We start from the raw sequence: 25,892 nt of genomic DNA, 5'->3' as shown, positions 1-25,892 counted from the left end.
AATAATATATATTTACTTTGAAGTACATTTCAATAATTGTTAAAAGTAAAATTTCATCCTTTACCAATCGAGCTAAATGCACAAGTTCTAGACTAGACTATCATAAAATGGAGGTATGCTTATACTTTTAAAATTGTTAATGATGTTACATAATGTTACGCGGTGGCTTAGTGGTAGAGCGTTTACCTCTAGTGCAAGGGTTCTTGGTTCGATCCCAACCCGAGCCAAGTGAGCTTTGTGATGGACAAACACCAGGTGCGTGGGTTTTCTCGGGAATCTCCCGTTTCCTTCCACTTTCTTCATTCCACCATTTCATTCATTTCTCATCATCACTTTCTTCTTCAGCCTAGCTGGCATAATAGTGGAACGTAAAACAAAGATATCATTTAATTTTGTTAGAATATTTTTAAGTGATGAGCACAAACGATAAAATATTAATAATATTCAATGCACAAATAATGAGAAGTACAAATAATAAATATCTTTCGCTTTTGAAATTATAATGTAAAGATAACAAAAATGAGATACTATTAAAATTTCGTGAAATCCTTCCAAGCATCAACAATACTTATCACAAACTATAAACATAGCTTTCTCTTGAATGCAACGTACTAATGATAGTTGCGAAATACGTGTACTTGCATTATTTCAAGGATACATAAGAAATATTTTCAAGGATTAACCTTATTATTTTCCCGTTCAGTGTTTCATATCAATTATGATTATTGCAATATTTTGTTGTAGGTATAGTATTTCAACTAATAAGATCATTACCCAGTATTTTCATTCCAGGCATGGAGTCTATTAAAGATTTATCGTAGAAGTGAATAACAAACAATAAACCTATTAAACATTGGAAACAATAAACATGACCATGGATGTTTGAATTGTTTAGATAAGATTGTGGAATGTGGAAATGTATTCAAAAGTGTCAACATGTGATGATTGTTTACTGTCAGGTTATAATAAAAAGGGAAAAATAAGTTGGAGAGATCAGAACACTCTATAGCTTTTGCAAGTGAAGAAGCTTAAGAGCTTAGTTACAGGAAACAATGATTGGATCAAAGATAACCATACTTGTGTTAGGAGTTCTTTCCTCTCTTCTGGTAAGCAACATAGTTTTAAAGTTAATAGGCTTTTATTTTGAGCTTAGCTGATATGAGCTCGAAAGGAAAATGTTTCCTTTGGTATGTGTATGTTTCCATGACTTGCTTATCTATAATGAAAACTGCCTTAGTATCTACAAGAAAAAAAAAATAGTTTTCTAAAATACATTGCATTTAGTCCGAATAAAAACCACATTATTGTAAAGCATATTAAATATCCTAAATAACTGGCTCTGTTAAGAGAAGTGTCTTTTCTTCTTTTTAGAAAAGGAATAATTGTAATCTTATTGTGTTACACTATTTAGAATTTGAATTAGCATAGCGTATAAAAGTCAACACATATCATTAGTTTGAAATTATTTTAGGTAATTGTAGGGAAAAGACCGCATGCTATTGATTTTTTAGCGTCACTTCTTTATTCTCGGCCAACACCAGGTACTTCAGTTAGACAAATTTTAAGAGCTATAACATTGCTTAACAAGATTCTATTTTCGAATAATGTAGAACACAATGTTCATAGATGTAATGTTAAATCGTGCTTCTGTTCGTTTCCACCTAATATGTATCATTGTTCCCGCCATAAAAATTTTCACCTGTAGTATAAGATGGCAAGTTAAATGAAAGTTTAATACTAAGAATTTGGTTGTTTGGTGCTCAATCTAAAGTCTGATTTCCGGTACATGCGCAACGAAAGTTTTTCGGTGTTCGTCCACCATCTAAAGAAATTTTACAGACGCTGGAATTACGAGAGAGCAAATTTCTGTGCAACATGCCAGAATTCTGGCGATAGAGAAATGATGTGCTGACCACACACCATCCAATTAGGAACAGGTGATTTGTTGTAGATTTTTCGGAATTACATTGTTACCAAGTTCTGTCCTAGTGTAGTTTATTTTAGTTCTGTAGACGTAATAAAGACATTTTAATGGCTTGTTTCTCAAGACAACCAAGCGCAACTTAAACTGAACACTGAATATGATTACTAGAATCACGTTAGTGAACCTTATATTATTGTAATGTTTATACGTCCGTCCGTTAATTATTTCATGCGATAAATCTTGAAACAAAGCGAACTTTCAAATTCTGTTTTGTGCAATAGACAACTCTTTATGGGTAATGATGACTAACGGTGGATATCCATATAATACACATAAAGATATGTGCTGACGTCATTGTAGTTTTTTTCTTGTAAAATGTTCTTGAGGTTAAAAGATTTTTTCGTTAAACTTAAAAAAGTATTAGTGAGTTAAAATTCCCATATACTTAGGAAATGAGAAGGTATATAAAATCTAGGTTATTGTTGTTGTTTAGCATTAGTTCAGCTTCAAATATAAGATTCAGTCATGAATGTAAGCTTCGTATGATCCTTTTTCCTATCTTTACCAGAGTTTGTTAAATATAATAGTTAAAAATTTATTTTCTGCATATAATTTTATTATTAATAACTTCTTTCACTTTTAAAACTTCATAGAATTAGAAATCACAGAGCCACACACGAAAAAACAAAAGTTCTGTGTACCGACTCGAGGGTATAGATTCGATGTATTTTGTTAAGCTGAATCCATATTTCGATACCCATAATGATCGATTGTGTCTTTTTTTTATGAGCTGAAAACTTTAGTGATTTTGGATGGAGAATATACACGTAAAACAGCCATACAAAAAAAAGTTCTGTAAAGCGGATTCCAGGGTATGGATTCGTTGTATTTCGTTGCGACGAATCCAAATTTGGAAACCCCAGGACGATTGAGCGTGTCAACTTTATGGGCGAAAAACTTGAGCGAGTTTGGATAGAAAGGAAACACGTTTTTCGACCATAAAATTGACACGTTCAATCATCCTGGGGTTTCCAAATTTGGGCTGTTTTACGTGTATATTGGATGGTGGGAGATGGAGAGATGGAAAAGGAAAATTACTGGGTAAGTTAAACATTGTGTTTTGTTCAATAAAATTGTTGTAGATATCCGGGACATTCGATTCGCATTTTTGTTCTCTTAACTCTGTGCGCACATCAACGATTACGGGAAGAGAACAATTATCAACTAAACGTCTTTCTAATTTTCTGTCTGAAAAGTAGTTTATTTTTCAAAGAAATAACTGAAGATGTCCTTTCAAACTGATTTATTATTGCTTCTAATAATTGTTACAGATGCAGCAGTGTGTAGCAGGATGTGGTGAGGACGATCAGGTGCATGGTTCATTGTATGAGGGCTATAACCCACGATCACTTCCAGAACTTGTACTTCCTCGAGTTCATCGTTCTGCCGTACTTGATACTGAAGTAAACAACGGCCTTGGGAATCTAAGAATAAGAGAACGTCTTGGTTCTCCACTCGGAAGTTTAGGACTAACGGGAAGAGTCAGTTCACCATTGTCACAAGTAAGTAAGATGTATTACGTTGTATTGTAGGTCTAAATTATTGATTTGATACCTGCTAGCGCGATGGCAGGAAGAGTACTTATCTCTTGTGAGAAACATTACTAATTCAATCTGTAACTTTGTGGTGTTTAATACTGTTTTGCGCAAACTACAAAATACAATTTCAAAACCATAATCCTATCATATAGCTTAGCTTCAGCTATCTCAAAATAGCAGTACGTGAGAAATTTTTACATTATTTTTATCACATAATAGTTACACACTGAAGAAAGCAATGAAGGGTTTGAATTGACATAATTTTACGTTTCTTGCAGTCTTGTTCTAAAACTAATGTTCTAGGGTCTAGAATCTCTCAATATGTGCATTGATTTACATTAATGATAATAGCTAATAGATTAATGACAATAGAATAGAAGTGCCGCATTAAAGTAGTGAAAGCCAAGGTGGTGAACGCAAAATTTCGTGGACCCTGGTGAGCCTAACAAGTCCCAATGCCATTTTGGCCATCCTATTCTTCACTCTTCTGCTTGTTACCTCACGTAACTTTGGAAATTTTTGAGATGCTTAACTAACATCGAAGTATTTGTAAGTCGCCCGAAAAAAGGAATCATTTAGTTCACGCTTGTTAACACTTGGGTACATAAGAGCACTTCTTCCCAAACTAATATATGGTAGCTCGTATGAGAATTTAGAAGTTAAAAAATCAAGCTTAAAGCCAGTGAGTAAATTTGAGAATGATCAAGCGAAAGAAGGACCCACATAGAGTTTTCTGAACCTACATACCATATTTTGTGCAATAATGTGTGGAGTTATTGATTTCCTATAAGTATGTAATTAGAAAAATCGGGTAAATCTGACTTACTTCATAGTATATATGAGACAAGGTGAAGTAATTGTACTACGTTCGGTACAAACACAATTAAAAGAAATACTTGAAACATGCAAATCCCTTTACTCTTGCTCGGAGGGGCCGCGATAGCTTAGTGGTAGAGCTTTCACTTCTACTGCCTAGGATCCTTGGTTCGATCCCAACTCGCACCAAGTGAGCTTTGTGGTGGACAAACACCATGTGCGTGGGTTTTCTCGAGGTTCTTCCGTTTCCTCACGCTTTTTTCATTCTACCATTTCATTCATTTCTCATCATCACCGTCTGAAAACTGAAAGATTTCATTTCTTGCTCGAATAACTTAACGCAAATTAGAAGATAATTGGAATTTTTGAAATCTCCATCCGAAAGTTGACCCTGAATCCAGCGATACACATGTTATGTATCTCTCTCGTGAGCGCATTATATTGAATTTATCCATATTTTCTTACCTATTCTAAGGAAAGTTACATTCAAACTTCATGGTGGGTTGAAATGGGCGTACCCTGTTAATAGAAAATCCATGATGTCATGTGATTCTTTTTATAGAGAAAGACATAATAGTAGTTGAAATTTCTCTCCTTCAATTCATTAAAATTGAAATTTCAAAATTTGTTACAAGTGATGGCATTAGTTAAAAAAAAAAAAAAAAAAAAAAACACACTCATACCAAGTTCGTGACTTTATGCCCAACGTTTGAATTGTAACATAATAATAGTTTCACTTTTCCTTTTTCCCACTCGATAGGACTGGAATTTAAAAGAGGCAAGTAAAAGATATATTCGTATTGTGCAAGATTTGAACTGAAACATGAAATAATAGCTGCATTTCTCCTTCTTCCACTCCATAGAAATGGAATCCCGAAAAGCATTGACATGAATCAGATATTCGTATTGTTCAACATCTGAAATGAAAAACGTAATAACAATTGCACATCTTCTCACACTTGATAGAATTGAAATTCCTCTCTTCTCCCAAAAAATAAAGTACAAGTAAATTAAATATACACATTGTTCAATATTTAGAATGAAAAAGAGATAATAAGGTAGTTGCACTTTTCCTTTTTCCTCTCCAAAGGAGTGGATTTTCCCAAAAGTGTGAAAGTGAAGGAGATACACATATTCTGTGCATCAAAAGTCCAAAATATTAAATTTACCAAATTACTTGCCTAAATGTCTAACAATTCTTAAAGAACATATAATAATAGTCAAATTACTATACCCATTCAGGATGGGATGTTCGAGGTTCGTCCAAATTAATTTGACGTGCTCCAAACTGAGGGTGGTGCGCTTCTTTACAGAGCATAAGATGCCAGAAAAGAGCGCACAAATTGAAGAAAGACTATTATCCGAGCTAAAGAAAAAAATTACAAAATAGTGTTCAGTGATCATCATTTGAAAACGTATCCGGGATCACATGCTCCAAAAAAGTGCGGACGGTAGCAGATCAACAGGATACTGACAACGAAGGGATATAAACGTGTCATCCGGACATCTGAATCAATTTTTTGTGCATGAACATATCTTTGTTATTTTTATCGAATGGACCAGATTTGATTCGGATGTCCGCATGACACATTCATGTCCGTTCATTGTGAGTGTTCTCAGCGTTTACAAAACGAGCGTTAGGCAAATGTGATCGAGATCTTTTGTTTTCCTGTGTATTCGCATGTTTTAAGTTTTCTGTCTGATCTCCACCGGTCACAGTATTTCTGTCTCATCCCTGCAACCAGCATACTAAATTCATGCAAGTGAGCGATATGTTTGTATTATCTAAAGAAAGAGCACCTTCCCAACGGTCTAATGGCTAACGCGCTTTGGTCCCAGGTGCGATTGCTGGTAATTCGAACACATTACGGTGGTTCGGATTTCAATTTGAGCTGTACGTCCACGCAGGGGTGTCCATCCCCCCCAAAGCTGATGGCGCACTCCCCCCCCAAAACTAATAATCTTTTCCCTCCTCAAAACTCAAGTCCTCTAAAAACAATTGCCCAGTGCAGTAGTAGTTTTTATAGTACTAGTAATTGTTATTTTTGTTGTTGATTTTATTTCATGTAGTAGTATTATATAATGCTTGTAGTAGTAGTAGGGGCAGTAATAATTATAAAAATGCCATTACTTTTATTAGTAGTCTTGGTAGTGTGCAATACTAAATATGTTCTATAAGGATATTGAAGAGTATAAAAACTTCTACACACTGTGTATGGCACAGGTATTCTTTTTTTACAATTAGTAGTATTATTTTTTTCTTTACAAAATATTGATATAGTTCCCTTGTACATGAAAAGTAAGACGCAAGTTACAAGTTATTGAGTTTGATACCAAAAGAAAATGTTATCCTCGAAATTAGCCTACAAAAAAGAAGTGATATCCAACAAAAAACATTCCTGTAAAAGAGCCAAGTACGAGTGGCCTTAAAAAGAATTGAAATCACAAAAATAGGCGCTAAGTTCTGGTGGACAACAGTTACAAACACTCACTGGCTCACTTCAAATTTAGATTTGAAACTTGGCTGTTGTCTGTATGGTTACCACTAGCTCACAATTATGTCAAACTACTTTATAATTTTCAACAGACAACATAGGCAAGTTTCAAATCTAAATTTGAAAGTGATTCCTTGAGTGCTTGTAACTGTTGTTCACCAGAACTTGGCGCTCATTTTTGTGATTTCACTTCTTTTTAAGGCCGCTCATACTTTTTCTTTTTCTTTTTTTCTTTTTTTTACATGAATGATTTTGTTGTATTAAATTATTACTGGTCGTGGTGGTGACATTAACCTACCCTTGATGTCCTTTATAGAGTAATAATTTTTTTCTTTGCTCACTCGACAAAGCAAATTTGTCTATAATATCGCTGTTGGGAATGCATTCTAAAATGTCTTTTTCGGAAGAAAGGACAAGCATGTCGGAGAGCCATACATCTCCCATGCTGCTTCTTAGTCTATTTTTTACAATCTTTACTTTACTCATAATCCTCTCTGCTGAGCAACTCGTTGCTGGTAATGACAGAAGTATCTGGTATAATATTGTTAGGTATGGAAAACCAGACATATTCAACAAACCTGTGGGCGGACCTTCTCTCTTAAAACGAACCAACCTTTCCTTTCATACGGCTACTTGCGCGGTACTTCATTCATCGAGTATCGAAGCAGGGAGTACGGGGGTTCACCCCGGAAAATTTTTGAAAAATTAGCTTCTCAAAATCGTGTTTTAATGCTATTCCGACAGTAAAATTGCTAGTTCGAAAGTAGAGTAAAATCCCCCCCAAAATTTTTCTCAATGGCGCAGCTTGCGCCATACATCCCCCCTGTGGGCGGCCCTGCGTCCACGTACCGTATAGCCTCAGTGCTGAACTCAACCAATCTCTAAGAATCCTCCATATGCTACAATGTTTCTTTGTCTACCAATTCAAAAGAAACATGCAATCATGACAGTACAATTAAAATGTCTTGACGCACCTAGGGTTACATGTCTTATAATGTTGGTAATTTCCATGAAGAGAAACCGTTATAACAGTTAGATAAGAACTATTCTGAGGTACAAATAAGCGCGTTTGTGGATATTTTTATTAAAATTAATTCTGTAGTGCTATTTTTAAAACTGAAATGAAATCTTTGAGTTTTATGACCCACGATTATGCCGGTTAGGCTAAAGGAGACGGTGATAATGAGAAAGGAATGAAGAAAGTGGGAGGAAACTCACGAGCACGGTGTTTGTCCATCACAAAGTGCACGACACGAGCTGGGATCGAACCAGGAACCCTAAGCATCGGAGATGAACGCTCTACCAGTGAGAGACGGCGACCCCTGCTAATTTTAAGTTAAAAGAAACACACACACATATATATTTACAAATCAATTCGTTCATGTTTTATAATAGATCAGAATAGTATGAATTCGATATATTAGTACAAGGTAGAAATATTAACTAGCTATAATTTACATGCCCAAACTAACTTATTAATTTACATTTTTCATATTTCAGATCGGCCTTGAGGGCACCTTACTAAGGCCAAACCTTCAACAACGAGCAATTTTAACTTCTATTCCAAGAGAAGATTTGCTGAGTCTTCGTCCAGGTCTTGAAACTCTACATGAAACTGTTAAAATTCCTGGTATTGCAACTTCCCATACATTACGTGGCAGACCATCTCGAACCTCTCTTTGGGGACTGGACAATGAAGCGGAAACTATTATTGAACCAAGAGTTGAAGTAGGTTTACGTTCTCCAAGAATTCCTGTTTACCGAAACCCTGTATTACTTGGATCTCGTTCTGCATTGCCACTAGCTGTTGGTGAAGAATACCTTCTTTAGTTTCCTTTGAGAACAAGTAATTCAGTACTTTCTCGAATGTAGTAGTTATTAATAAGGGTTTGGTGAGCAAGTATGTGTAATTTACAAAACTCAGTATATGTATTTTCAAACGTTGTATAAAATATCTCTAATTGTATTTCCGAGATTACAAAAAGAATCATAAAACTTTTTTTTATTTTTTGGATCTTGTCATTTTAGGTGTTCAAAATAGGTATCTTAGAAAATTGTACCGAAATATCACTAAAATTAAACTCAGCACTTAATGGTAAAACTTAAATTATAATTTGTACTTGAAATGATTCGCCAAAATCTATGTATGATGTTCAACTTTAATTTATTCTTGTGTTTCAAAATTATAATACATTCAAAAATAGGAAATAAAACTACTAAAACCACACTTTATTGTAAATTTATTGTTAACTAGGTACCTTGCCATGATAGGTTGTAGAATTTCTTTAAGAGGGGCAACGTTCGTAGTACTTTGATGTTTATCCTATTTTTTTTCTTTTTTTTAAAAAATGTTTATTGCTTCTGGCATTTAAAGCTCAGTTTCAGAATTGGGAATGGAAGGATTGTAAAAATGTCGCCCAGAGACTGATCTGTATGATATCATATCGGTATTTACAGCATAGTTTTCAGTGGAAAAATAAAGGCGTTTATATTTTTCAGACCAACTTCTACAATACAGATGTTATTTTTACAGTAGAAGTTGGAAACATCAAGATATACAGAAAATATTGCTCGAGCCTGTAAACTAAATTCAAATTATTAATTCAACAGGGAGGGACCACGGACTCCTTCCAGACGTTCATGTACCTTGCCAATGTCTTGTTTCTGAAAAATCCCTAACAAGAATTCATTGCTACATATTAATGTCCAACGTTTACTCTCATATAATAGAACAAGATATACTATCACTATATGTGAAAGTTACACTTAATAATGCCATTGTACTTAGTACATTATTAAACAGTTCGTCCCATGTACAGTGTAATTATATCTCGAAAACGATATATTAGATGGGTGCGAATGAAATGTCCTCTCAAGGGTTACATTTCTAAAGGCAATATCTAGTTAAATCATAGTAATCTCAGTCTAGGACTACAAGCGTTTGTCATTACTCAGTCGATAATTGAATTTTGTGTTGAAATAAGTCTGGTGTTTGCGACACGAAGTTCTCAACCACACGTTGGACCGCCTGATCCCGAGGTAAAACTTTTCGTGAGGCAAAAGTTTTATTTTCAATTTTTCTTATGTTTTTAATGTCTACAACATTGGTTCGTCTGCCTTTTTCAATATATAAAATGCTTTCATACATTTCTTTCTATTAAACATTGACACGGAATGACTGAATGTAAGTTTGTTTTGAACGCAATTTACTCAATTTACTTGCTACTGGACACTAATTCATGCACCTTTAATTCAATATAATCTGCTTTTGGGCACAATCCTTGGAAGAAGATGTACAATATTGAGAAATAATTTAGCATTGAATGCATGGAAATACCAATGCAAAATACTCTTTCCTGCAGCATTCAACTATTTCGAGTAATTACGGCCGAAATAAGCATTCGTGAATATGGTAAAAATAAGTTAATATAGCTTTTACAGATTTTTATTTTCTATTATTTGATGGTATTTTCCTCAGTGAATTTTAAATACAAGAATAATAGTAAGAAGGTTTCAGTCAAAATTATCGTTCTTTAAGTAAACAACGAAGCTTTCTTCAAAAGCATAGTGTATAAACGTAACATTAAGTGCAATTTGGTCTTAAATATTGAAAATGTATAAGTTGTAATGCCTCTAGTTCGTAATATTTTAGGGATAAAACGCAATGTGTGGAAATGTATGAAAATAAAAATAAAATGTATAAAATACTTAATGGTGATATGAAAATGCAAAAAATGATTAGTGATGAATGATCAGAAATACATTCAGAATTTTTATAATCAATTTCTTCCATGCAGACAAAGCGGGTTAAACTTGTAAGCTTAATAAAATTACATTAAGTGTTTCCCACATTTCTCTCTCCGATGTACAAAAGTATCATGCTCCTTCAGAATTCTATTCGCGAAAAGTTGGTAACTCGATTTGCTTCGGTAAGCAGCCAGTACTTGTAATGATCAAACCAGCAAAGTAACGTCTGTATTTTCACTTCGATATTTGTGGCAGTATGTAAATTAGGTTGAGCGGAGCGGACTGCTTATGTAAAGCACAATTCACCAACCCCAAGTTCATTCAACTTCCCTTGGAAGAATTTATACGTTTTCGTAGATGATAGAAGTTTTATTAGAGACTTGATATCGTCGTTCAAGTAAACAATAGGCCAGGCACGTAGCCAGGATTTCGCAATAGGGGGGGTCCGTGACGAATTACTGTGGTTATCACAACAGGGGCTTGATCATTATAAACTTTTATTGGCAACATATATTCGTTCATTAGCCAGGATTTGGTAATGGGGAGGGGGCCACACATGAAATACTGTGGTTACACACCAGGAGATCAATCAATCTACACTATTTTAGTGGCAACATACCCATATTGGTTTGTTAGGGCAATAAAATGAGGATATATTAGTAATTATTTTAATAAAAAACTATGAAGAAATTTTGAATAAAAGAATATAAAAAAATATTGAAAAAGATATAGTCTTCGGAGGTCATTTGAACTCGGTTCTACTTGTATTCTTCCTTCTTCTTTTTCTTATTTTCGTTTAATGCTGTCAAGGATAGCAACGAGATCTCTTTCGGCCGTAAAGACATCCTATAAAATGGATTAGTGTTGCCGCGAAATTCAAAATGGCACATATTATTGGTGATGCTGGGCATTTCTTAAGATCTACCTGAGAGTCTATCTTATCGATCGTTATTTGTAGCCCAAAGGATTAGCATGAATATAGATGGAATTCTGAATGTTTCGTTACAATAATATCCATTTTCAACTTCCTCCACACAAGAAAGCTCCTCATAAGAAAGAGTAACCAAACATTTGGTGGAGCTTTATATTTTTGACGCTGTTTGATCTTTTTCTCGTTTCTTTTTGTTTCATCCTTCCTTAATATTTTCATTACTGGATCCGAAGGGGGGGGTCCGGACCCCCCGGACCCACCCCTTGGCTACGTGCCTGAATAGGCGTATTTCAAAATTTGCAATTTTGTAATAACGCCGGTACTTTATACAATTTTGCGAAACGTACAGATCATTCCCCATTCTCATCAACTTCATATCTCAGGAAAGAAGGTTCCATGTCTCGATTCTTATGGAGATTCGTAGATTTTGTGTAATCGGATAAAGTTCCGATGTTACACCAAAACGCAATTATCACAACGCCTACTGGTTAATGCAACAATGATATGTCGAAAAACATAAATAGGTTGTTCGAAGAAGTTTAACAGCATTAAATATAAAGACCTGGCAGACCAATAAAAAAAAAATAGAGAAATCTCAGAAAGTAACAGTAAGATCAATCATTATCTCACAACAGTAATTGACCTTAAAACTACTGAGACACAACTAGAAGAGATACACTCAAAACATCTTCTAACAAACTTACAAAAATCAGTAATACTAGACTCCTGTCACATGGTCAAGAAATCCCTTGGAGAAAGAAAATTCCACTTAAGTAATCTACAATTGCCAGTGACGGTCGTCAAATTATTAAGCTGAAACCGGTTTAAACGGAGATACAGCAATAATAATAATAATAATAATAATAATAATAATAATAATAATAATAATAATAATAATAATAATAATAATAATAATAATAATAATAATAATAATAATAAAAGATATTACAAAATGTGGCTAACAACTATTATTAGACATTCCAACTATGCAGTGCATATGTATCGGAAGTCTTTAGAATGGATTTATACGTTCGTCCGTCCACTTGTCAACAGGTATCACAGCGAGAACGGTAAGAGATATCGAGATCTGGCTTTTTACAATAGATTTAGCGTCCCAAGAATAGATTTGCATATTCTCCGTTAACGCTCTATTCAAGCCGAAAGTAGTACAAATTAACTATTTTCGGCTTCAATATGTATCGTCTTAGAACAAAAATGGTACTAGATAGCGACAAAATGGATTTCCGCACACGATTCAGGGTCTCAAGGAATCATACTATAATAACTTAAAACACTCTATCAAAACCAGAAGTGGTTGAAATTTACTACTACTTCCGGCTTCAATACTGATTTCCGTAGAGCAAACACAATAATAGATATCGAGATGCAGTTTTCTGATCAATTGATCTTCTCAAGAGTAGCTTCTATCTTCTCCATTAACCATCTATTCAATTCGGAAGTGATTCAAATTAACCATTTCTGGTTTCAAGCTTTATCGTCAGAGAACAAAAAGAGTAAGGCTGAGCAAGTAATGTCTTTTTGATATGAATCCAGGATCTGACGAACAGTTTCTCTTTTTGATCTTATTAATCTCTTGCAACTAACAATCACATATGCGCACCTTCAAGTGTGAGTACTGAATTCCAGTAGTTTGGAATTCTACTGCAGTATCACACGGGAAAGGAAATTCTATTATTATTATTATTATTATTATTATTATTATTATTATTATTATTATTATTATTATTATTATTATTATTATTATTATTATTATTAATTCTTATTATTATTATATTAATGATAACCATTGATTAGAAAATTTCTTCATAATTGACGGATCAATAGTAACGTTGTAGTATACTAGTTTTCAAATTTACAGGGGTTGGACAAAAAATCTAAAACGTTTGCAAAAGTGTGAAAATCATACCTAGTATGGTGTGAGGCGTCCAGAACAGCTTGGATCCGACGTGGAATGGACGTATATTGCTCCTGAATTGTGGTGTGTGGAATTTTGTACCATTGTTCCTCCAAAACATGCTTCAGTTAATTAAGGGATGCACACTGAGAAAAAAAAATGTAGGTGGCATACTTAAAAACGTAGGTTACATTCGTAATTCCTGTAGTTTCTGGACTTAACGTACAACCGTATATAACATCCTGCAGCAAACGTATAGCTGAAAAAGTATGTATTATACGTACTGTCTGCACAAGTGCAATGACGTCATTCGTGTGACGTTATCTGCAGTAACAAGTATATACGGAGGTAATATCTAGCTTTGTGACGTCTGGGTCGTATGTAGCATGTGGGTTAATAATGACGACATACACTGACTATCAGGACGGAGCATGATTTCAAGAAGTATGCAATATACGTTCTGTACGTATGTTTCTTGCGTTCAACCCCGAGACAGCATCTATATTGTACTTGTGCCCCATACGTACGACTAGATACAGTATACGTATTGTACGTATGTATTATACAGATTTTCCGTATGTCGCACACAGCTTGTCCAGATACAGCATACAGAATATCCGTATGCACCATACAGAGTGCATATATGTAGCTTACAGACTGTCTGCATGCAGCATATAGATTATACGTATGTCGCGTACAGGTTGGCCATATGTAATGTATAGATTGGATGTATATAGCTAATAGGTTGTCCATATCAAATATACAGATTTTACCTGTATCGAATACGTATTGCCTTCTTGTAATGTATGGATCGGACATATGCAGGATCTAGAGTGTACGTATAGTGCACCATTATTAAAGTGCTGCAACATACTGCAAAGTGCATGATACATTCTTACTGTAATGTTGTCAAATATTGTTTTACTCTGTATGAAAACAAAAATAGCTTAAAATATGGTTGATCTCCTTTGTGCCAATAATAATAAAATTAACAATACTACACTTTTCAAATCTTAGTTTGGAGCAGTGAAACTGTCCAAAGAAATGTATTTACCTGCAGGGTGTCCTATAAGTTTGGGCTTCCTGCTAATTCGTTGGAAAGCTACTGCAAAGTCAAGTGTTGAAAAGTGACACAAGCGTTAATTTTAAAATTATGGGCACAAAGCAGGGGCGGATCCAGGACGGACTTCTGGGGGGGGGCGGTCGGCGGTAATACTGCTACTTTTAAGAGCTCCAAACTTGTTATGGATGGGTTTATTTATATATAAAATAAGAAAGTTTCCTCTTGTGGGGGGGGGCGATCGCCCCGATCGCCCCCCTCTGGATCCGCCCCTGGCACAAAGGAGGTTAACCATATATTAAACTATTTTCATTTCCATACAGAGTAAATCAATATGTGATATATTACTGTAAGAATTTATCATATGGTTTGCAGTTAGTTAGTTGCAGCACCTCAATAATAATGCAAAATGCACAGCCTTATACAATCCTATATTCAAACTCAAACAAGATTTACGTACAATCATTTATTAAGCTGTTATCATCCATTGCTTGTACGATATAAAGATTATTTTACCTCATTCTTTTCCTTAATAGTATCTTCTACTAAAGTGCAGTTGTTACCACAAGAGGCCTGAATAGAATTTTCCAGAAATAACTTCTCTGTACATTTTAATTAACAGGTTTTTTTTTTTTTTTTTTAATGTCGCAATAATTAAAAGTGTGGTGTCAGCCGGAAACGCATTCGCTTACAATATTATTCCTACTCAGTACTCGCCATTAAAAATGAAACACCAAGAAGGAGACTGGGTAGATGCGCCAAAGTTCCCAGGCCGATACCTAATAGTAAGTGCAGAATACTCTTAAACGTTCGCTGTATTCGCTGTGTGACAACGTGGTGACAGCGGAGGCGTTGTGCAGCCATCGACTAAACATATTTATTCTTCCCTGCTATAGACATTCTGCAAATTTGGACTTTCCTGGATGCATCCTTCTTAGTGCAACATTTTAAGGAAAGAGCAATTTAACAGTCTCATACATTGCTTAAAGAAAGAGCAATGATTCTCAGAATTACTCGGAAGATATATATACACAATAATTTAAAACGGTTATTTCAAACTTTGCAATTCAAAGCACGAAAAGAACTATAGATAAAGGAACACTGATTTTAGCCAAATAGTAATTAGTAAACTCAATCACACTCAGTACCATTAGTTGCTTGGTGTTATCCGTAAGTCAGAGATCACGGTATCTCATTTCGTGTAGATTTTTGCATTTGTTTAACGCTAAAAATGTATTTTATCGCTAATTGAACCCAGTACCATATATATACCGACAGGACGTACCTTAGTCACAAGGTGACATGAGTGAAACACTAAACTATTCGATTGACACCTGCGGCCTTGTCAACACTAGAGAAAGTTACAAAGTGATTAAGTAAATACGGAACATAGTTCATACAAAGTATAGCGATGTATGAAGTCTCCGTTTCATACGACTTGGATAAAGGATACATCTGAAATAGCAACAAAGAAATATATAATGATTTCTCTGGATAATTTGGATTAGTCCAGAATTCGAACACACACACGCTGGTAAGTCCAACATTTTTTTTTTTAACTTCTTTCTTCGGATTCCCAATAAAGTTGACTACTGAAAAGCTGAATTATAGATTCTGTATTAAAACAACACCTTCGCTAGACATGTTCAGTATACACATTGTCTTACATACAGAACAATACATTAGTTATTAATGCATGTCTGAAATAATAGTGCTTCGTATAGAATTTTACTTCATCCAATCGCAATAGCACAAAGATAAAAAATATTGCTAGGGATAATGTTCTTATTACAGAGAAAAAGAATTAAAATGACTTAACATTAACAATCATTTTCTTTAAACAGAGATAATATTTTATTATAATTTATGGAAGAAAGAAATAATTTGTAGTACAGTATCTTTATTAGGGTTATATATTCGTACAAAATAATGTAAGTACAACTGAGTCTGTCTTCAGAAAGGGCGTACTTTTAGCCACAACCTACACTGCTTCTTTTGACTGTCTTTCAAGCAGAATCCTGGTTTGATGCACGAAATACCTGCAACAAAAATCAGAAAATATTTAAAATGTTATATTCAGTGTGCTTAATTTGGTTGTACTTAACAATACAAAGTATCTTAACATTTTTGAGATTAAATGGACAAAATCTGTTCGGTCAGGTATGGACTTTTGGGTTGCACGTAGAAAAACTATGAAGTGTTTATTGATGCTGAACAACAACTCAAAATGTATTACCATTCAAAAGTAAGTGGGTACCTCAATGGTGTTCGGGGTACCATGGGGTACCTAATGTCTGTATTTTTTAGATATATGAAAATATATGTCTCTAAAATGTAAGGAACTGACATCTGTTTACCGAAAACCTCAACTCGGTAAGCCTTATGGATATCGAGATATGGGAAAATAAAGAGCGACACTACAGAACTGTGGAGTTTGCGTACTAGATGGTGCAGTTTCGGAAACGTAATTACGAGGGCTTACAACAACCTCAAAAGTAGTTTCAATTAAATACACTACACACACGCCCTGATGGGGTTTTCGGGTACCATGATATTCCCAGAACTCTCATTTCTAAATATTCTAAAATATGTCTTAATAACGTTTTAAAGAACGTTAGAGGTGTGTGTTTACCGAAACCGCAAGTCGGTACGCCTAACAGTTACCGAAATATGGTGAAATAAAAAGCGACACCATAGGTACGAGGAGCTTGCATATTAGACAGTACAATTTAGAAAATTAATTAAAATATGACTATCAAGATATTGTCAAATAAAGGGAGGATCCATATAGTTATGGGGTTTTCGTGTTAGGTGGTAAAATTTCCGAAACCGGTCATGTAAAGTTAATAAGCATCAGTAGCAATTTCATCTTAAAATAATTAGGTATTTCCATGGAGTTTAAGAACATCATGGGGTCTACCAAGATTAAATTTTAAAAGTTTTTAAAAATATATTTTGACATTTGTAAAGAGTATTAGAAATATGTATTTACCTAAAAGTTCCAGCTAGTACATCTAGCAGCTAGAGAGACACCATACAATAAAAGCGTATTAGATCTTGAAATTTCAGAAAACAATTATTGATCCTAACAAAAGTTAAATAAGATGGTACTTATATGGGTTAAGTGAGAACCTCAGACTCGTCAGTACAATTTCGATCGAAAGATTAATTCAGCTCTAAATTTTCTTTGGACAATTCCAAGCGTTCATCGGGCTCTGAAATAAAGTGAACATTTTTTGTCAATATCTAATATAGCAAGCGAGATATAAGGAATTATGTATTTTATGACGTCGTAAAAATAGAGACCCACATGGATTTGTACTTTTGAGTATTTGCTGTAAGAAGAAGAAATTTCAGAAAACAACCGTATATACCTTAATAGACAATTAAATGGGCGGGGGCACAGTGGCTTAGTGGTAGAGTGCTTACCTCTGGTGTATTGGGTTCTTGGTTCGATCCACGGCCAAGTCAGTTTGTAGTGGACATCGTATTCGTGGGTTTTCTCGGGGTACTCTCCTCCCACCTTTGCATTCCATCAATTCTGTCAACAACATTCACTTGCTTTAATCATAATCTCCCTGAGACTAAAATGCATAATCGTGGGTCGCTACACTGAAATATTTCCTTTTATTTAATTTTAAAATTAAATAGGGAGTTAAGTATGATCGTATTTCTATGGGTTAAGTGAATACTCCAATAGTTTCTGCAAAAAAAAAAAAAAAAGATTAGTTAAATACCCTACCACTAAGCTACTGTGTCCCCGCCCACTGAATTGTCTATTAAGGTATATACAGTAGTTTTCTGAATTTTTTTCTTTTAGGAAAGACCCAAAAGTACAAATCCATAAAGATCTCTATTTTCACGTCATAAAATATATAATTCCTTATATCTTATTTACTATCTTAGATATTGACAGCGAATTTTCATTCTTTTGCACAGCTCGATGAACCCTTGGAATTGCCTGAAGAAAACCTAGGACTGAACTAATCTTTCGATCGAAATTGTACTGAGGTACTGATTTAACCCATAGAAGTACTATCTTATTTAATTTTGTTGCGACCAATAATTGTTTCCGAAATTTCAAGCTTTTATTTCACAGTGTTTCTCCAGATGTTAGATGTACTAGCTGGAAGTTTTGGGTAAATACATATTTCAAATACTGTTTACAAATGTCAGATTATATTTTCAAAAGCTTTTAAAATTTAATTTTGGTAGACTCCATGATGTTCTAACACCCCATGAAGATATCTAATTACTTTAAGATGAAATTGCTACTGGTGTTTATTAACTTTCCATGACCGATTTCGGAAATTTTAGCATCTAACACGAAAACCCCTTAACTGTGTTGGTACTCCCTTTATTTGACAACATCTTGATAGCCGTTAGTCATATTTTAATTCAATTTCCGAATTGTAGCGTCAAGTATGCAAGCCCCACATACCTATAGTTTATTCCCCCCCCAAAAAAAAATCAGTTCTTTACATTTTAGAGACATGTATTTCCATATATCTAAAATGCAGAAATTAGGTACCGCATTGGAACCCCATTGGAGTACTCACTTACTTTTGCATAGCAAGGTAAAAACGCCAGTGGTTCTCACTTTAAGTTTGAAAACATACTATTTTGTCTCTTCTCTGAGCATCGTGAATCTGTCGGAGCTGTACCATAGTTGGAAAGACTCACTGATCCTTCCTATAGTGACCATGTAGTCAGAATTCAAAAAGGAGTAGCCCTTGAAGGAAAAACAATATTTTAAAATCCTTGCACCAGTAGTCGTCACCTTAAAATCAAAATGTTCCAGAAGTAGTCAGGATTTTCTACCAGTGTTCATCACTCAAATAACTTGACAATTTATTCAAAAACGCACTGTGTATCAGTTTAGGGTTGAGAATACAATATAAAGTAGTAAGCTTAATAACTTTGCATCACTTTTAGCACTCAAGAAAGAAAATAAAAACGTTTTTACATACTTTTTAAAGCAATTTCAGAAAGAAAAATGTTAACTGAATACAAAAGTTAACTGTATATCACTTCCACGTTAAGAGTACAATATTAAATACTATGTTTAATAACTATACGTCACTTTAAACTCTCGAGAATGAACATAAAGAATTGTACATACATTTTAAAAACAATCTGAGAAATAAAATAAGTTAACTGAATTCAAAATTTAATTATACATCACCTTAAGCTTAAGAATACACTATAAAATGCTGAGATTAATAAAAAATGAAATCTTTAAGTTTAACGTCCCACGGTTATGCCGGTTAGGATAAGGAGACGGTGATAATGAGAAATGAGTGAAATGGTGGAATGAACAAAGTGGGAGGAAACGGGAGAACCCCGAGAAAACCCACGAGCAAGGTGTTTGTCCACCACAAAGTCCACACGGCGCGAGTTGGGATCGAACCAGGGACCCCAAGCACCGGAGGTGAACGCTCTACCACTGAGCCACCGCCCCCCCTGAGATTAATAACAATGCATTACTGAAGAATGAAAACAAAAATGTTTTAGCTACCTATATTGTATTTACATGTTATTTCTCATTAACATTTTTTTTTTTGATAACTCATGATCAAGTCTAGGGATGCGCAAGAGAAAAGATTTGAGGTTGTCTCCTCTCGAAAAGGTGCCGCGAAAGTTGTCTCGTCTCGAAAACTGGATCCGTTTCTATTGGAAAAGCTCTATCTTGTCTCGAATTTCGTAACAAAAATTGTCTCGTCTTGTCTCGTGCGCATCCCTAATCAGGTCCATAGCCAAAAACTTCATTTCGGAGGGTGCTCGATAGGGCTTTGGGATATCCGAATTTAGATATAGATAATCGATGTCGACAAACTATCGAAACTTGTTCGAAATATCGAAAAATACAGCAATATCGAAATATAAACAATATCAAAAATCGAAAATATAGAAATATGAAAGAGATCAAAAATATGGATATATCGAACAAAAATGGATATATGATCTTGGAATACGATTTGGTGGAATAATGAGGGAGAAAAATAATCATTGATTAAATATTAAATTGAAAAGAAATAAGAGCCTGACGCTCAAATACTTATCTATCCGGCACCCATCTTGATCCCCATAAAATATCATGAAGTGCTTCATTGATTCTAAACCCAATAATAGTAATTTAACAATAAACACAATATATAATTTACTACGCACCTTGAAATGTAGAAATTAATGATTGTAATCCCCAGCTTTCCAATAGACCTTTGATTTCTCCAAATGAAGATTCGGATATCTTGTTTCTTCTCAAGCAATAATGGGTTACAATAATCAGTTGCAGTCCAAAGCCAAGTCACTAAGTTAAGCATAAAAATAAAAGAATTCATTAGTTAGATGCATACAAAATCCTACGCATGTAAATCCGAATCTACTTGTATTAAATTGTAAATTTAAACAAACTAAATTATACTACAGTTATAGTGACATCAAACATACATTAAATAAGGTATACAGGGTGTCTCAAAAGTCCCCTGACATAGGGTAACTCTGTTATTATCAGAGTTACAACAGAATGTAGGAGGGAAAAGCATATCCAATTATGATGTTTTCAATCTAAAGTGAAGGAATTTTTAAAATCGGATGACCCGTTTGCGCTGTACACTCTCTATGCGCCCAATGTGAAATGAAAATGCAACGTTGCCATTTACCTGGACCCACAACAGAAGTGAGTGAAGTTACTGTCTTTTACGCTAACATGTCGATGGCCAGCCCCCGTTTCAAACAGTAACTTCATTCACTTATGTCGTGGGTCCAGGTAAATGACAACGTTGCATTTTCATTTAAAATTGGGTGCATAAAGAGTATACAGCACATTCATCTTGTCCGATTTTTTAAAAAAGTGTTCACTTTAGATTGAAAACGTCATATTTCGAGATGTTTTTCCTCTTACATTTTGTCGTAACTCTGATAATAACAGAGTTACCCTATGTCAGGGAACGTTTGAGACATCCTGTATACATCATAAGAGGTTCCTTTCTTAATTCTACACGGATGTGGTTTCATTGAATGTGAGGTGGGTGATACACATTAGGCCTTTTGGGAGTACGTCACACGGACGACCGTAATTTTGTGTTCAAAATTTTTATGAACTGGTGGGATATGTGATACATATGGCCACGGGCTAGAATTTTCTCAGTATGTCAAATATGCAATCAGATTTCATGCAGCTTAATTTGGTGAAAAGCTATTGCCAATTGAACGTTACATTTACCTCTTTCTTGCAGATGTTGAACCATGCCGTTAGCACGTGAGGAATGGATCGAAATAATCAAACTGTGGGGCGGGAGGAGTATATGTGCAGTGGTTGCCGATTGCAGAGTCATCCACAATGTGACTCTGTGTCACATGTTTCAGTGTCACAGTAATTAACTAAATTTGAGAAGACGGGCACATTCGTGAACATACATCGTAGCGGTTCAAACTCACGGGCCCTTTTTCCTTCCCCATTTTGAACCGGTACATGAAAATGTCATTTTCTTCATGCTTGCCTGCGCCGATTTTGAACACTCCTTCACTAATCGATTTCTCCCGTTGAGTACTACAAGAACCAGTTAAAATCTCGCGGGCCCTTTATTCTTCCCCATTTCGAACCGGTACATGAAAGTGCGATTTTTTTTCATGCTTGCCTGCGCCGATTTTGAAAATTCCTTCACTAGTCGATTTCTCTCGACGAGTACTACAAGAATCAGTTAAAATCTCGCGGTCCTTTTTTCTTCCCATTTTGAACCGGTACCTGAAAATGCGATTTTCTTCATGTTTGCCTGTGCCGATTTTGAAAATTCTTTCAGTAATCTATTTCTGTCTTCGAGTACTACAAGAATCAGTTAAAATCTCGCGGGCCCTTTTTTCTTCCCCATTTTGAACCGGTACATGAAAATGCGATTTTCTTCATGCTTGCCTGCGCCGATTTTGAACATTCCTTCACTAATCGATTTCTCTCGTCGAGTACTACAAGAATCAGTTAAAATCTCGCGGTCCTGTTTTCTTCCCCATTTTGAACCGGTACATGAAAATGCAATTTTCTTCATGCTTGCCTGCGCCGATTTTGAAAATTCCTTCACTAGTCGATTTCTCTCGACGAGTACTACAAGAATCAGTTAAAATCTCGCGGTCCTTTTTTCTTTCCATTTTGAACCGGTACCTGAAAATGCGATTTTCTTCATGTTTGCCTGTGCCGATTTTGAAAATTCTTTCAGTAATCTATTTCTGTCGTCGAGTACTACAAGAATCAGTTAAAATCTCGCGGGCCCTTTTTTCTTCCCCATTTTGAACCGGTACATGAAAGTGGGATTTTTTTTCATGCTTGCCTGCGCCGATTTTGAACATTCCTTCACTAATCGATTTCTCTCGTCGAGTACTACAAGAATCAGTTAAAATCTCGCGGTCCTTTTTTCTTCTCATTTTGAACCGGTACCTGAAAATGCGATTTTCTTCATGTTTGCCTGTGCCGATTTTGAAAATTCTTTCAGTAATCTATTTCTGTCGTCGAGTACTACAAGAATCAGTTAAAATCTCGCGGGCCCTTTTTTCTTCCCCAAGCCAATATTTTTTTGTATATTTTGAATGTATTCAAGTATGGAACAAAAGTATTATATAATTCCCTTAGTAGGCTTCTCAACTTAATATTTTTCAACTTAAATTTTATTTATTTTAATTATTTATTTTCTTGTGACTCAATATTTAATTGCAATCGTTCATTGGGGAGAAGGGTGGCCATTCTCAAATATATAAATATAGTATTCTTAAAATTTATGTGTTCTCGTACTATTAGTTTCTTCCACTAGACCTGGAAATTGCAAAATTAATACCTGGAAAACCTGCAAAATTCAGGGAAATTGAGTTCCATATTTATGTATGAACACTGCTATTTACAATTTTTTTTTTTTTCGAATAGGGAGAACTGTACGAAAGGGTGGTTTGAGAATAGTATAACAGTAGGTTTCTGGGAGTGTTGTTCGAAATGAAATCTTTAAGTTTTACGTCCCACTATTATGCTGGCTAGGCTAAAGATGACGGGGTGTTGTTCGGTGGGGGTCAATGTTGCCAATTTTGGGTAAAGTCGCTAAATAAGGGGAATTCGACCTCAACGATAGCGCAGGGTGACCATAAAATTTTCAGTTAAAAACGGGACAGGTTCTTGCAACACTAGACTTTTAGATCTACCTTTGTTCTTATCAGTGCCTTGATATCAGAGTTCCCCCTCTCTCTCTTCGTTACAGAGCGGGTACTTATGAAAAAGGAAAGACACGTTGAAGTTTGTTTAACACACAACCAACTGCTAAAACCTCTGCTGCCTTTCGAGCAGTACTGCGAACTATAGAGTATGTTTAATATAGGGATTTTCAATTCAATTTTTGCCGCTTTGTTATTATTAATACTTTTAAAAGGAGTAAAGGTACTGGGTTTGTTATTTACTTCTTTCATTTACATAAAACGGGACGAATACTACTTTTTTCCATCTACTGACGGGACGGCCCCGACACGCCCCTAAAACGGGACTGTCCCGGTCAAAACGGGACGTATGGTCGCCCTACGATAACGACAAAAAAAAAAATCCGATTGGAGACTTTTTTGGGTGATTTTTAAATAACGATTTACCTACTTACACATTTAGCGACTTTTTGCTGCAAACAAAATGTTCATCTGTAGAGAAGCATTATTAGTTCAAAACAGTTTTTACGTTCTTTTTTTCTGTTTGTTTGTTTTAATCAGCGCAAGTGATGAAGAGTTTGGAAATACAGCGTACTCACTACTCCACAATCCTGCATTGTTATGTTACCCTTGCCCTCTAACGAAGAATAACTACAAACTTGATGTCCTTTAGTTCGCAGAGTTTCCGTTGAGAGACACACGTAATACATCATTACCGATAGCAACAAGATTAGCTATAGATGCGTGAAAAAAGGCGAAGAAGGTGTTTGTTATATTTGTCCTCTGGGGTCTTTTAATTATTCTGCACTTTTTCTTTTACAAAAAATTGCTTAACGTAAGTACTGTAGTGTTAATTATTTCGGAACTATTTTGACCACAACATGAACAAAAGTACCCGAAACAACCTGAAATGATCCCTGAATTAAAGGATTGGTTGCGCCCTGTTTACAAAGATGTGAATAGAACCAGCGGCGCAAATCTGTCTTCAACATTGGGGGGGAGGGGGGGTAAGACCGTTACCATACTTTTTTTGGCGATGTCCAAAATACTTATGAAGTTGAAAAACAATGTTGTGGAGGATCAGAGTTGTCTTTAGCGTTAGGAGGCTGCAGATTTGAGGCTTATTCTGGGGGACATCTCACGTTCCTTTGTAGCAATCGGACAAAAATCATCAAATTTCTCCCAAAAAACACATTTCAAATCGGATTATTTGGGAGAAGTCCCCCTCAGTTCCAAGATTGGAGGGGACATGTATCCGTCATCCCCCCCCTGGATTTGCGCCAGTGAGTAGAACATATTGTTTAGTTTACATCTACAACTTTTACAATGCTTATAGACAATGAATTTCTCGATTATTTCTTATAGCGACTTTTCACCCAAAATTGGAGTCGTCACCTCTCGTTTCGCAAACTTATTGCCAACATTTTAGAAACTGGTTGCGGGGAGAGCTACAATGGATGATTCAAGTTATTTCGTCGCTTCCGCTGTGAACCTAAGTACAAGATTCCAAAAGTCACATTTTTTTGGTTCCAAACAATATGTCTGCTGGGTGAAAGCATAGACTGGAATGTGTTGCCTTTCCTACCTTATCTTTAATCCCATAGTAGCTCCTTTCCCAAAGTTAAAAAAATGCAATTCTTCCTTTCTTAATAGTACTTATGACCCAAAGTATTACGTAAGCATTGTATGTTACTTATGTAGCTCACAGAGCCGCAGCTATGGGCGAGCAAGCAAAGCACGTGTCCCGGGCGCGTGGTTGGAGGGGCGCCTAAAAGAGAGGTTATATATTAGTACTTTTCCTGGCGGTATTTAATACTTTTCATCAGAGTGCGAAATCATGAAATCAAAGTGAGAGGAAAAAATGAAATGAAATCTTTGAGTTTTACGTCCCACGGTTATGCCGGTTAGGCTAAAGGAGACGGTGATTATGAGAAATGAATGAAATGGTGGAATGAAGTAAGTGGGAGGAAATGGGAGAACCCCGAGAAAATCCACGCACACGGTGTTTGTCCACCACAAGGTTCACTTGGCGGGGCTAGGATCGAATCCGTGATCCCAAGCACCAGAGGTGAACGCTCTACCACTGAGCCACCGCGGCCCTAAAAGTGAGAGGAGACTGGAGGAGTGAAGAGAGAGAGAGAGAGACAGAGAGAGAGAGAGAGAAAGAGAGAGAGAAGAAAACGCTCGCACTTTTACACTTCAAAGTAAATTAAATCATTTATTTTTTCTGTTCCCCTCCTC

At 35.4% G+C, this 25,892-nt stretch overlaps 1 protein-coding gene across 1 annotated transcript; it reads left to right on the top strand.

The window, feature by feature from the left end:
- The first annotated feature begins 966 nt into the window (after nucleotides 1–966).
- LOC145691809 (uncharacterized) lies at nucleotides 967–9,054 on the top strand. Its single transcript, XM_081767121.1, has 3 exons — nucleotides 967–1,106; nucleotides 3,256–3,486; nucleotides 8,334–9,054. Exons 1-3 carry the CDS (start codon nucleotides 1,053–1,055, stop codon nucleotides 8,661–8,663), a joined length of 615 nt encoding a protein of 204 aa, XP_081623247.1. The 5' UTR covers nucleotides 967–1,052; the 3' UTR covers nucleotides 8,664–9,054.
- Nucleotides 9,055–25,892: the final 16,838 nt, after the last annotated feature.

The sequence above is a fragment of the Thermobia domestica genome, chromosome 8 (genome assembly GCF_964235325.1).
Source record: "Thermobia domestica chromosome 8, izTheDome1.hap1.1, whole genome shotgun sequence".
NCBI lineage: Eukaryota > Metazoa > Arthropoda > Insecta > Zygentoma > Lepismatidae > Thermobia > Thermobia domestica.
Note: the sequence above shows the minus strand (reverse complement) of the source record. Positions and strands in the feature narration are given on the sequence as shown.

Excerpts from the sequence above, each read along its gene's own strand:
- LOC145691809 (XM_081767121.1), top strand. The coding sequence starts at position 1,053 with ATGATTGGATCAAAGATAACCATACTTGTGTTAGGAGTTCTTTCCTCT. Across the intron at positions 1,107-3,255 it reads GAGTTCTTTCCTCTCTTCTG|ATGCAGCAGTGTGTAGCAGG; the intron begins GTAAGCAACATA and ends TAATTGTTACAG. Across the intron at positions 3,487-8,333 it reads TCAGTTCACCATTGTCACAA|ATCGGCCTTGAGGGCACCTT; the intron begins GTAAGTAAGATG and ends TTCATATTTCAG.